Source organism: Psammomys obesus, unplaced genomic scaffold (assembly GCF_907164565.1).
Source record: "Psammomys obesus unplaced genomic scaffold, mPsaObe1.curated_primary_1811, whole genome shotgun sequence".
Classification (NCBI taxonomy): Eukaryota; Metazoa; Chordata; class Mammalia; order Rodentia; family Muridae; genus Psammomys; species Psammomys obesus.
In genome coordinates, this window is record NW_026596064.1 from 22,155,089 (window position 1) to 22,169,017 (window position 13,929).

The 13,929-nt window shown below is 40.9% G+C and overlaps 2 protein-coding genes across 4 annotated transcripts in view; one reads left to right on the forward strand and one right to left on the reverse strand.

The window, feature by feature from the left end:
* The window catches only part of Qtrt2 (queuine tRNA-ribosyltransferase accessory subunit 2), a 28,217-nt gene extending 26,760 nt beyond the window's left edge, over nucleotides 1–1,457 (reverse strand). The window contains exons 1-2 of the mRNA XM_055625189.1: nucleotides 1,352–1,457; nucleotides 1,117–1,245 (exon numbers count right to left, since the gene is read on the reverse strand). The gene's annotated coding sequence lies outside the window, so the exon portion shown is untranslated. The remainder of the gene's footprint in view (nucleotides 1–1,116; nucleotides 1,246–1,351) is intronic.
* Nucleotides 1,458–1,700: 243 nt separating this feature from the next.
* Nucleotides 1,701–13,929, forward strand: part of Ccdc191 (coiled-coil domain containing 191) — a 66,435-nt gene continuing 54,206 nt past the window's right edge. For all 3 annotated transcript variants that reach the window (XR_008722178.1, XM_055625240.1, XM_055625241.1), the window contains exons 1-3: nucleotides 1,701–1,820; nucleotides 3,966–4,004; nucleotides 11,964–12,105. Coding sequence is in view for 2 of the 3 variants with exons in the window: in XM_055625240.1 (XP_055481215.1) it covers nucleotides 1,731–1,820; nucleotides 3,966–4,004; nucleotides 11,964–12,105 (271 nt within the window). In the remaining variant the exon portion in view is untranslated. The remainder of the gene's footprint in view (nucleotides 1,821–3,965; nucleotides 4,005–11,963; nucleotides 12,106–13,929) is intronic.

Consider the following 13,929-nt stretch of genomic DNA (forward strand, 5'->3'; position numbering starts at 1 on the left):
GCCCCCACTGGTGCATATAGTTGAATGCTTAATCATCAGGGAATAGCACTATTTGAACGGATTAGAAGGATAAGGGATGTGGACTTGTTGGAGGAAGTGTCACTGGGAATAGGTTTTGAGATTTCAAAAGCCCATGCCAAATCTCTTTCTGCCTAGAGATTAGGATGTAGTTCTCAGCTACTGCTCTGGTGTCTGTCTGCATGCCAACATGCTTCCTGCTATGATGACAATGGATCGCACCTCTGAAACCGTAGGCAAGCCCCCAATTAAATGTTTTCTTTTAAAAGGGTTGCTTTGGTCATGCTGTCTCTTCACAGCAACAGAACAGTGACTAACACAGTCACCAGTGATACCTGGCAGAACTGGCACTGAAATTACGGAAGAACAGTTCTAGAGACCAGTTCTACACACTGGTGGCTTAGGGGAAACTGAAGTTCGTCAAATAGCATGTGTAATGTTTTCATATTAACTGTGGTATTTCCCATTTTGCTACAGTGTTAGTGTTCTTTTCCCATCTCCCTCCTCTGCCTCTAACCGACTTTCTCAGCCTTTATAGCCTTTCTCTATACTCACCCAAACATTTAAATACACCTGTTCTCCAAAAATGGACACATGCTATATTACATGCCCGTCTCTAAACCCTGCTTTTCTCAGAAAAAAACAGGCACCTCTCCCCAAGAATAGCCATGAAAACTCTTCCAAAAGAACAGTGCAAGGTCTGAATGGAACACAACCCGTTCAACCATGTTCCTTCTGGTTTATAATGAAATTAGAGGGCAAGTGCAAGGTCTACGGGGCACAGCTTTCCACAAGTTTAAAGTCTGGTTTACATTTCCTTGCAGAATGTTTTACATACATTGACTTTCAATCATTACAGTACTTCCAGGGTTTAGGTAAAATGCTATTTTGCCAGTAAGTAAGCTCAATTGCCAACAAGTAGCTGGATCTAAAACTCCATTTCTTAATTTCTACCCTGCCTTGAAAGTACATCCACCTTCAATGGACTGTTCTCGACAACATCCAGGCTTGGCTCTTTAAGTTCAATTTTCTCTTAGTTCCGTTAGCCATCCCTGGAGCCCCAGACTTTGCTATTCTTATACATAACTTCCCAAGTACCTGGTAAATTCAAAAAAACTTCCAGCTGAGCAGTTCACCCTCGGGCAGAGGCTAGGAGAAAGAAGGTCCTTTTCTTTCTGAGATGTAAGTGACCGGAAATCTCACTGGGGAGACTGAGCTGGCAGAAGCCTAGAACAACAGGAAACCAAGAAATGACGAGGTAGGAGCAAGACTGCAATGCGATCAAAAAATGGGGGCGACTCACCCGCCCTCAGCATGGAAAAAGGACACTCACCGGTAGGTTTTAACACTCCGCGCCTTCAGGACCCTTAAACTCCACGCAGAAGCTAACACGTGTTCGGTTCGCACAACTCACGGACCACTGGACCATCGCCTTTGCCGCAGAGCCAATCAGGAAGCCCTGCGTCATCACCAAGCGCCAGACATACGCAAAGGCCCTGCTAAAGCAAGCCTAGCGAGTCCAACGTTGCCATGGTAACTGGGCGAACACGAGCTTCCCGCGCAATGCCTCCTGGGAAGAGTAGTTCCGGAATGCCCGACCCCTGGCTAGTTGGTGATTGACGGAACTACAACTCCCAGCACCACTTGAAAGCAGCCTGGGAGGAGGCGCGGTTGTCCCTGTTGTTGCCGAAGTGTAGGCCTCAGCTGAAAAAATGCTGCTAGCGCCCCAGGAAGGGTTGGCCTCTAAGAAGAGAATGAAGCCGAGTCGCTGGCAACGGTTCTCAAGGAAGCTGAATCCCAAGGTGATCCCAATCCGGAGCTTTGAGGAACATGGGCCGGCCATAGGCGCCCCATAGCCCCAAAACCTGCTTCCCGTCTGGTGCTTCCTCACTCTTCCCCCGGGGGCATGCTTACCTGGCCTTGACGGTCCCAGAGCCAGCACATCCCTAAGAGGCTTGGTCCGAGGAGCTTTAGAGTCTGTGTACTTACTACTCCAGTGGGCTGCATCCTGTAAAGATTATTTCCATCTATGGAGAGGTCTGCTAGTGCCCGTCAGGGGGAGGGGAATCTGCCCCTAATCCTTATCTCTGCCTCCAATTGAAACTTGCCGCACATTTCTCCCTCCCCCCCGTTCAAATCTGAACTAAGAGATCTTTGAAAGGAAAAAACAAAAAACAAACAAAAAAAAAAAAACCCCATCACCTTAAATTCTATCTCCCTCTTCCAATTTTACATCAGATATCTAAAATGAACCCAGAAGTCCAGGTGGTTATATCGCAATACTTAATTCATATGTTATTTCTGAATTCCACCAGTATTCAAAGATAGATCCTCCCGTTATCTCTTACCTCTTCTAGCTCCTAAAGGCATGGGGGGAAAAAACCCATCAACACCATTTTAAATTTGGAACATACAAAAGTGATGTGCAAAGTCACAGTCACACCGAGTGTGCCTTCCAGAAGACTATTCTCTTTAACAGTCACAAGAATAAATGCTTTACATGTAATTGAGAGTGCTGAAATGGACTGGATTCAACATTAAGCTGCAGAGCAGTTTCACCAGCTGTTTTAACCCCTCAGTTGCACTTTCCTTTAAAAAGAAGAAAAAAAATCCTCTAGATGTGTGGCTTTGGTGGGAGCCTTGGGCCATCACTCTTGTGGGTTATTCTAAATATAGCAGCTATATGCACAGGGCACATTCCACTTAGTGAAAATCATGCTTCAGATACTAGAGGGCATAGGCCAGAGCATTAGAGAGTGGAAACTGAGGTTGCTCCGACTACAAAGTATCAGTTGCATAATAGATGGGGCCTAAAATAGCATGTGAATATAGATTTGATGATGAGGGGTAAAAAAAAAAAAAAGAGAGAGAAAAGAAAATTGGCACAACGTAGAACTACACAAAGCAAAAAAAAAAAAAAAAAATTTTTTTTTTTTTTTTTTTTTTTTTTGCTGATAGTGCTCATTATTACTGTCTAGAGGATAAAGAAAGTAAAAACACAGAGCGCCTTGAAATTCACCTGTGTTTGAATAGGATCAGCTCTTTTTTTGTTGCAGTGACAAAGTTATTCAGCCAGAACAGCTGCATTAATTGTGTGTAAGGTGAGCTGAAGGTGAAGTGTTAGGTAAGTGGAAGAGTATTATACCTTTCCCACCAACTTTCATGTGCCAGCTAATTGGCTTGCTGTCCCATCATTTAAAAAAAAAAAAAAAAAAAAAAAACAAGCTGAATATTTTTGCAAAGCAAATGTCCCTGTTTGCTCAGTGATTATTGCAGAGAGCTCTGTAAGCTTCTGGGAGTCACAGAATAGAGAGGAGGCTCCTTGTTATCTCGATTTCTCATTTCAGATTAATAATTGACTCATCTGGGTAGAGATTAATTTGTTTTCTTCATTTTATGCTTGGTGCAACAGTAGATTCTTGTTGGAACAGACAACACCTCAGATGTAGGAAGGACAGGAAGGCATCTGGCAAACAGGAAAGGAAGAACCATAACAGTCTTTAAGCAGAAAATTACAGAGAGAGGTGAATTAACCAGTGTTAGTATGGGTTTCATGAGGAGAAGTACATGTAGTTTTTCTATATCTTGACTCTTAGCCTCTTAGCCCTGGAGAACTTTATATATATATAAATATATATATATATACATATATATATATGTATATATATATATATACACACACATGCCTAGAGTGCAGACCAATTACATTACAATCTCAAGGTAGATGTAGGCAGGAAGTAATAAGGATGTCCCAGACAAGGCTTCCTGTTTCTCCTACTGCGGCCTAATGTGCTTTCATTGCTAGTCAGTACTGAACTTGCCAATGAGAAGTTTGGAGGAAAGGATAAAGAATATGTTTCCATATGTTTTACTGCAAAGATAGCTTAAAATGGTAATGTTGATAAAGCTATTGCTATGTATTAATGTTTTGTATCTATTTTCTACAGTCGTCATTTGACCCTGGCAGTGTTGGGCACTGGATTAAGGTAAGGCATTTCAAAATCAGAAACAGAAAGAAATGTGATAGACATCACAGTAGATCTCCAATCTGCGTATGCATGGCTGTTGTTGGCCCCATGTGTTTATGTATGTCACCTCAATTTCATACTTTTGAACATCTTTCATTATTCTGTTGCTTTTCATGACTTAAGTATGAATGATGAGAAAAACAGGTTGACACATGCCTTTTATCTTCCATGGGTAGTACGTGAAGAGGCTGAAGGAGGAAGAAAAGAGAAGCTTTGGGAGATAATGTTGTAGCCTTCTTCAGACACAAGGATCACTGTTTTGTAGTTACTTTAAAAAGGGGATCCACTGGCAGAAGCTATATGGCTATCGCCAGAATTCTTTAACATCTAAAATAATACAAAAAAGGAGTAAGAATTTTCATAAAGAGGCGTGTATTCCGTCACCAGCAGTATTGGAGCAAACTCTAAATTTCACTTAATATTCAACTAATAAAGAATACGAGCATCCATTAAGAGGGAGTTGGGTTAGAAAACCTCCACAGAAACTTGTAAATGATTTCCTGATCTACAATATATTCTAGTCCTAAGATTTTAACTTTTTTTTAATTCGGGTGCCATTTGAATTGAATGAGCCTTTAAAACACTTCAGGAGCATACCTCTGGATGTCAACTTAGCAAGTCATTGTAATCAGTTTATTTGTGTAGCTCATCGTTCGAAATTATGTAGTATTTTCCTGAGAGAATATTATCTGACAGTAATGTTATCTAGGTTGACAGGCATTGAAGGCACCAGGCCAGATAGAACCCCAGCTAGCTGTGTATGTATATATATATACATACATAAATATATATATATATATATATATATATATATATATATATATTTAGCAATTTGCTAAATTTGCTATTATTTGTTAAGTGCCTACTAAATACAAGCTCGAAATGTTGGGTAGCAGAGCTAAAATGAGACACAGGCCAGAGTTTATAGTACAGTGGAGCATAAATAGCCAACTTGAAGCTGATAAGAGAATTAAAGACATAAGGGAAGTTTATGGTAGGAGGCATTAATCTAGATGGGGCTGGGGCAGAGTCCCTGGCCACTGCCGAAGACAGCTCAAAAGACAGCTAAGCTAGATCCCATCATGAATGCCAGACCCTGGAGGACCACACAGCCTCTGGCATCCCGCTTGTGCATGTCAGTGTCCAGAGTCCCAGTGCTGAGTTTCTGCAGGCCTTAGTCACACACCTACTCACTATCTCTTTTAGAGGGGGAGATTTAATGAAAACTCCAGGATAAAATTCCATTTTGTCTTGTTTTGATGATTTTTCTTCCTTCATACAGCTGTCAGCCAGCTGGACTCAGATTTTTATCATTCCTCTAAATCTTCTGCACTGGCTCGTTCTCCATCCTGCCCTCAAATCTCTCATCTTGAAAAAAATCAATAAGTTCTTATTTGACCCTGCAGTCCTTTCTGATTGTAGAATGATTTTATTGTCTTATCTAATATCTACAGATAAATATAGTGTGGACTCTCAGCTTTTATACTTTCATTATTCTCTCATATCCACAATTATTTTTGCTCAGTTTCTGTTTCTTAGTCAGTACAAGTACCAGCAGTACAAGTACCAAACACACACAAAAAAATCTATTTCCATTTCTGTTCCACAGAAATTATTTCCTAACCAAATTTTTCATCTTTTGATAGTCATCAAACTTCTCTGTTTAATTTGATAGCTTCAGCATCTGTGTTTTAAACACCATCTCTTCCATTATCTTTGTCCATTGGACTGTATTTTCTTACTTTCCTATTACCTCTCTGCTCTCTGCCCTTTTTTTCTGATTGTACTCCATAATATATCACAACTCTGGGTACACCCTGAATAGTTACAATCTTTTCTCCTAAAACTTCACTTGAGTAGCCCTCGCTTTAAAAACCAGCTGCAAATTTGTTCAATGGAAGGATGCTGGAGAAACTCCTCTCTTTAGAAAAGAAAAGGAAGATTGCCAGTTGCATTGTGGATTTAGCTGAAGTAAGTAAGTAACCATAATTTGTTATGGTACAAAAAAAAAAAAATGGTAGATTAAACCGATCCAAGCTTAGGGATTATCTCTACAAAAGTGAAGGGAGAAGGATTTGGAAATAAGGCAGTAGTAGGAAGTAATGGAATAGTCTCTTTCAAGGTCTGATAGATATGGAGGAGAGAATGGCTTGCAATGACCAAAGGACTTAATTGAGTCTAGCTTCAGTATTGTGAGAAAAAGAGGAACGAAACATGGAGATGGGATGATGAAGTGGAAGAGGTGATTAACAAGGTTTGGTTCAAGATAGGAAACATTCGGTACAACGTGGTTCAGGTTAAGTGGATTGCTAAAGGAGAATTATGGGAAATGCTGTGATAAAACAGAAGGTCCTGCAAACCTTAACACTGAGATGTTAATGAGCATCCACAGTGATGGAGAAATCACTCACAATCAGGCAGGTGCTTGGCTAGCACTAAATGCAGTAGTTTGTGATTTACAATTCATCTTTATCCTGTCTGGCTCATCGTACTCTGTTACATCCTCCTGGTTGATTGAGCTTTCTAAATGTATTCTGTGTGCTATCAGAGAAAACTGTCTCTTCCAGGGGGCATCTAAAGTCCTCTATCGGTCAGCCTGTATCAGTTTTTCTAAAACAGCCCTTACACTGATACTGTGGATGCTTTCTCTCCTCCCAGGTCTTTCTCCTTCCCCTCTATGAAGCAGGTGCTCCCTCAGCTTTGCCTCAGCCCGGAATAACTGTCCTCTCTGGGACACGATCTCAGTCCTTCCCATACACCTCAGCTTCAGCTGCCCTACCCCCACTTCCACAACTAACCCCATCCTTGAACAGTCCCCTTTAGAGTTCTGTTCTACACACATTTATTAGTAAAACATCAGATGCTTGATTTTATAAAGAGTGATATTTAAAAGAATTGGCACTTTCAAAAACATAAAAACATACACATTTGAGGATATATTAAACTGTTTAATCATCTGATCTTAAGGAAGTAAAGGGTCATGTTGTAGCCACTATTTCTGCCATCTGTGATGCTCTGTGGGATATGAGGAATATGCATAAGTTATAGGAATAACTGGGAGAATATTTTGTAAATGGACTTTCATTGAACATAGGTACTAACTAATAAGCTTCTCTCTAGGGCTGGAAAGATACATGGCTCAGTTGTTAAAGTCTTTCTCTTCTAAGCGCCAGAACCCATTTAAGAGGCCAGATATGGTGGCGTTTGTAATTACAGCTAGAGAAGCAGAGACAGGCGGGCCCCAGGGGCCTTCTGGCCCACCAGCATAACCTAATTTGTGGCTCCAAGCAAGTGAGAGAAAAACAATACCCAAGGTTGTTCTCTGTCCTGCACACACAGGTGCACATGTGTGTGCACACATGCACACACACACACACACACACACACACACACACACTCACACACAATAAGCTTATTTTTAAAACCAGTCTGTCTTACTTTAGAACTGCTCTTGAATGGCTTACTATGCAGATGGCTGATGGAACTAAAAGCAAAAACTTGAACTTTCTGAGAATGAAACGTTTGCGTTTGTTTCCCCATAATGTTCACTGGATTGCTAAAGCAGAGCTAGTCTCCCATCCAGACTTTCTAAAAGAATAAGATGGTAAGAGGACACAAGTTCCTGAGATGTAGACTAGACCCCTCTTAGCAATCATGTGTTTATTCTGGTTGTAAGACAACTGCAGGCGTCACTTGTAATCCTTAGTGTCATCTAGTGCATATTTTAAACACTTGCTCTATTAGGACTGAGAAACCGGTTTTGTTTTTTTTTTCCCACTCAGTTGTCATTTGCAGATCCTTAGTATCAAGATCAGTTTTTCTCGTATTTCCCAAACTCTCTACCATCTTCTATTCAGAACCTATACAAAGGCTGGAGAGATGTCTCATGGGGTGAAGGCACTTGCCACCAAGCCGTAACCACCTGAGTTTGATTCCTGGGATCCACTGTGGAAAAAAAGAACTGACCCTGCCTGTGAACATTATGGAGAAATAAACGCAAACGTTTCATTCTTAGAAAGTTCAAGTTTCCTTTTAGTTCCATTAGCCATCTGCATAGTAAGCCATTCAAGAACAATTCTAAAGTAAGACAGACTGACTTAAAAATAAGCTTTGACATCCATACATACATGTAAATAAAAATAGACAAATAAATACATGTAATAAAAAGTTTTAAACCTATACAAATTTCCACTGGAATGACATGTCATACAGATTTCTTGTATTTGTAGTCTAAAGAATTTAATCAAGTTAACACATCTTGTTGGGGGTTGTTCTAATGCTGGCCCTCAAGATCTGGTTACACTTATGCTTATTTCGTAAACCTACATAAGTCATTATATCTGATTGCTTCATTCAACAGCCTATACCTGGGTAGGGCAGAATGAGGAAGGTGCGGCTAAGGTTCCTGGGCTTTGGAGAGAGCCATAGGAGACAGACGGACAGGAAAAGAGGAAGGAAGGAGGATGTGTAGAGAAAAAAACCATGTGGGCCAAGCCAAGGATTCCAATAATGGCATTAAAAGGACCAGATGAAGAATGCAAGGAAGTGCCATGAGAGTATGGATGGAAGGTAGACCAGATGAGGATAATTAAGGCAGATGGCATTGGGTAGGGGCTGTGAGATGGATGGTGAAGATATTGAGACAGTGTAAGTGAAATATCTGTCTGGCCCAAGGTAAATAAGGCAATTATAAATCTAACAGGTATTGTGTCTTATTATTTGTGATTGCAGGTTAAATAATACTGCCATGATAATCTTAGGGCTAATAATAACATTACATAGCCCAACACATTTATTAATTACTACAACAACATCTTGTTTTTTTATGGGTGTTAGTTTAAGAATTAAAGTTGATAGCCGTATTTGTACCTGTCTACATGTGTGTATACAAGTATAAAGAGTATATGCAAAGTCATCTTTCTTAAAACTTAAGAACCTAAAGGGTAGGCCAATACCAGCGAAATCATAATCAGTGAATTCAACGACACATGCCATAATGTAAAACCAGACAACCCTCAGGCTCTGAGAAATAATATGGGAAACAGTCTCTACAGAGTGACCTGTTGTCTCCTGACTCGGTCACCTCTGATGTGATCACATTTTGTTTTTCTGTTTCATATCACTCCCATGTCCAGATTTATCCTTCACCTTTAAAACTTTACTCCTCTGCTGACAATCAGAAACCTAACACCGGCAACATGAGAGTTAGATAGCTCATCCTACAGCAAGTGTTTGCAAAGTTATTACCAAGCTTTCTACCAAGGGCAAAGGCAAAGTCATTCCAAAGTTGATCAGGAACACTACAACGTGGCAGTGCAGCATCTTTGAATAAACCCTTGTTGCCTCTTCCTTTACTAAATATTTCTTGAGCACTAACTGAGTTCTAGCAAGAATCTGACTGGTAGGGAATCTCTTGTGAAGAAGAGAACAATCTCTGCTAATGTTCTCTCTGGAGGCTATAATAGAGAAAGTGTATTATAAACTGATAAAAGCCAGTCTGGTCTACAAAGCGAGTCCAGGACAGCCAGGGCTACACAGAGAAACCCTGTCTCTCTAAAAAAAAAAAAAAAAAAAATTAAAATAAACTGATAAAAGATACAGTTGGAGCAGATGAGGGAGGAGAATGAGGTTACAGTGGTTTTAGAGAAGGCCTGCTGTGATGGTGACTTTTGAGCAGAGGGGGTGAGGAAAAGAGTGGGTATTGGTAGGAGAGGTATGCACACAGAGGGATGGTAATTACTGAGGCCTTGGTGTGGCAGCATCACCGGAGTACTTGAGGATGAACGAACAAAGTGGTCAGTGTGGTTGAACACAGTGGGCTGGTTAGAGAGCGCACAAAGGGGTTATAGGCCCAGGGCCTTGAAGCACACTGTAAGGATCTGTCCTGATTCTAACAAACATTTAAGTGCTTTATGATGGCTCTCGCTTGGAAGGGATCACTTGTATAAAGGCTGTTCCGGAAAAGCTGTTGGGGAGACTCTCATTCCTTAGACTGAAGTGGTGGCTATGGAGACAATGTGGCTTATGAATGTATGAGGAATTAGAGTCAAAACATTTTCTAGGTAGGAGGGAGGGAAGGAAGAGGAGACAGATAGACAAACAGAGACTAAGAGACTGATTTTAGGTTAAGGAAGACTCCAGTTTTTACCTAAAGAATGGAACCATGAATTGTCAGTTGTCAATGCCAGTTTGGAGTGAACACTCAGTAAGAGTAAGAGAATGCAAGTTTGCGGGGACACAGTTGCAAGGGCTCACCTATGAAGTAAAATGTTCCCTACTCTGTCCAAAATCCAAGGTGCTGTGCTCAACTCTATCATTCCCTTCTCCAGTCTTGTGAATTTAGTCATGTTTTTTATTAAACTCTTGTGAAGTTAAACAGTCTAGATAGCTACAGTGATGTCTGTCTATCTCAATTTTATCAAACCTGTGGCTTGCTTGACACACAATATTGGTCCCTTTTAGCTGTAGTAATTTTAGGATTCAGCCTGTGGTTCCTGTTCCCTTGCAAGTTCTCTTGGCATAGAAGCTGATATCACATGTTTGTTCAGAATAAAATATTCAGGTTTCAGGATTCCATTGCCAATGCCCTAAACAAAGTTACCCAAAGAGAAACAAAAGAGGCGATAGGAGGAATGTGATCAAAGTATGTATACATTCACATATATGTAGTGAAACCTATTATTTTGTGTAAAAGTAACTTTTATTTGCCTGGTTCAGTTTGCTGTCTCCAGGCTTACTGCCTCTGTCTGCTAACCTAGGCCTAGAATATTTTTAGTCTCTGAGAGTTTCTGCTTAATAAGCTCACCCTTTCTTGTTCTTTCTGAGCTCTGGGCTGCCTGGTTCAACTCAGTTGTTCTGGCACAAATGGTTCTCCCAACTAACTTATTCAATCTGACTTTTCTCTTGGCCTCTGAATTGCTCTGCTTGGTCTCAGACTAGCTCCAACAATTTTTTTCTAATCTGGCTCCTTTTCCTTCTCTGGCTTGTTCTGTCTTCACCTGTGTCTTTCTCTGTTTATCACTGTGTCTATCACTGTCCCTGTAAAACTGCCTCCCTTCTCTGCATTGCCATTAAGTAGCTTCCCTTTCCTCTCTCTTCTCCTGAGAGTTGGGCATATCCTATTCTGCCACATTTTTCTCTGATTCATTACCTTTTCTGCCACTCAATTAGGCATCACTTTGTAGAAGGATGTTTCCTTCTACAAACTTACCTTACCTTTATTGCTTGGAATTAAAGGCATGTACCACCATTCCTGTACCTAAGCTTTTCTTTACCTGAAGCTTGCTCTATACCAGGCTGGCCTTGGACTCAGATCTGCTTGCCTCTGTCTCTTGGATTAAAGGCATGTCTATATTCCAGCTGGATCACACAGACTTAGAAGGTCCTTGGATATGATCTCTTGCCAGAAAAGCCATGTTCTAAATTAAAATTCCTCTACAATTTTGGACAATTAATACATGCTAATAAAAATAAACATATTATTTATTTGTGGTGTGTATGCAGGCGTGTGCTTGTGTACAGGAGGATATGCATGTATGTGTGTAGGTGTACACATTCCGTGGCACATGTGTGGTGGTCAGGAGTTGGCTGTCTCCTGCTGCCTTTGGGACCCAGGCATCAAGCTCAGGTTGTTAGGCTGGTGTACCAGTGTGTCTCGTCAATCCTGTTTTCAACTTTCCTGAGCCTAAACAAACAGCATTCTTAGAAATACTGGGAATGGCAGTTAGAACTTGGCTAACTGCTGCAATTAATTTAACATTACACACAAAATAAAATATTGTCCAGAGTTCCAATAAAAGTGGGACAATGACTACTAGTACTAGTTGTGAGAAAAGCAGCTTCTGGAATATGTTGGAATTCTCTAGCCACGAATGAAGTTACTATCTGATGGATTTTTTTTTTTCTGTTACTGTGAAGAGAGTGGAGAAAGCTTCAGAATTTGCCATTTCGAATACATATCCCGCCACAAATGCAGATTTACCTGGAAGGCTTTGGCAACACTCGGTAGATCTGGAAACATGTGAACAAGCAGAGTATCATAATGACGTCTATGAAGAAGGTGAGAGGATGCATTTGCCGGTTGATGTTAGCAGTTCTTAAAGCTTAGCCCAGAACTCCCTGAAAAGCACAGAGTGAAAGCCGCTCTTATCCTCGCTCTTAACCTTTGCTTCTCTACTACCTGAAGCTGCTTATTCCAGAGATAACTTCATTATTATGTGTAAGACCATTCTGTAAAAATTTGTGTTTGATTGTGTGTGTGTGTTCACACTGGTGTCTGCATGTTTGTAAAGACGTTGGAGGAGGCCAGAGGCACTGGCTTCCCTGGAGCTGGAGTCACAGGTGGTTGTGAGCTGCCTGGTGTGAGTGCTAGGAACTGAAAGAACTTGGGCCCCCTACAAGATCCCTTTTAATTTGGGCACTTTTAATTCAGCCCCACAAGGCTGCATTTAAAGTGTTTCATTTCTCTTCATACACATTGTAGTCTTGCTACCCTCTACATTAAGCACCAGAAGTATTGATTATGAACAAGAAAAAAAGAGCTGTGTTTTCATGGAGTAAGCACTCAAGTGTGGGAATGAAGAGAATTAAAAACAAGTCATCAGGTAGTGACACATTGAGAACAGCCCAGGTAGAGGACAAGGAGGTATCTAGAGCTCAAAGTTCAGACAAATTTGGAGTACATGAGGAGCTGAAGGGAAGCCCATGAGGCTGATACTTCCCGTAGACACGAGCATGAAGGAGTGTGCAGAAGACCCATTACATCGGGCATTGTTGGCCTGGAGATGACTTAGATTTCATTCCAAGCATAATAGGATGGGCCAGCAGTATAAAAGGCCTGTAATGTAATATTTGGGGGCTGGGGGGAGAGGGGAAAGTAAGCAGTAGGAAGCTGCTGGGGTGGTTGGGATGAAACACGATAATGACTAGTCTCAGATAGTTGGTAGTCCAGAAATAAAGGAGATCTGTGCCATAATATATTGCCCAACTCACCTTCCACCCTGCCAGTAGCCACACACAATATACTTTTGTTATCTTATTCCAAATTTCCCAAGCTTTCTAGACCAGGAGCTTCTTTTCAGGAGAGAAGTGTTTTATCCCAGAATACTTATTGTCCTGAGAAACTACTAGGTCCATATCAGCCTTGCTGGTATGCTTTACAGAGCATGCTTTACAAAGGTCTGTTTTTTGTTCTCATCAGCGCCATTAATATCCCACCATAACTAATGCTGTGGGGAAATTCTACGAAACTCTCTGCTTTTAGGTAGTCTGTTTGCCTCTTCCCTGTCCAGCAGGGGGAGCTGTGTGGCATAACTCCCAAAGGAAGTTAAGTGTTCTCCCTTGGTTCTTTTAGTACTTCTTAGTAAGCCCTTGCTTTGAGTGGCATTTAGACCCAGATTGTTTTTACGTACAGACTATACACACAAAAGTGTAACTTGTTGTACATGGGTTAGTAATTATCAGCTCCCTTTCTCTGCCTTCTTCTAGCATACTTCTTACACTGAGTTTCTACTGTAAGAGCCCTGAGGTACCTTCCAAAACCCATGCTGAATGCCTGAAATTACAGTAGGAGATTGATAATAAAATAATAAAACCAAACAATTATAGTAGGTACTATAACCTATGCAAATGTTCTCTTAAACTGTCTTCTTATACTGTCTTCACCATTGTTCTTGTGATGATGTGTGGTGATACAGTACCTGAGTGATGTGATGAACTGAGGTGAATGACAAAAGCATGGAGACAGCATCAGGCTATTATCTGAGGGCTGCCAGAACAGTGTCGCTACAATATTGTGATAGGCAGTCAGTCTAATAAATGAGATGACAACTGATCTGTTAACTAAAAGCAGATAACGTGGCTGGTGGAATGTGCTGGACACAGG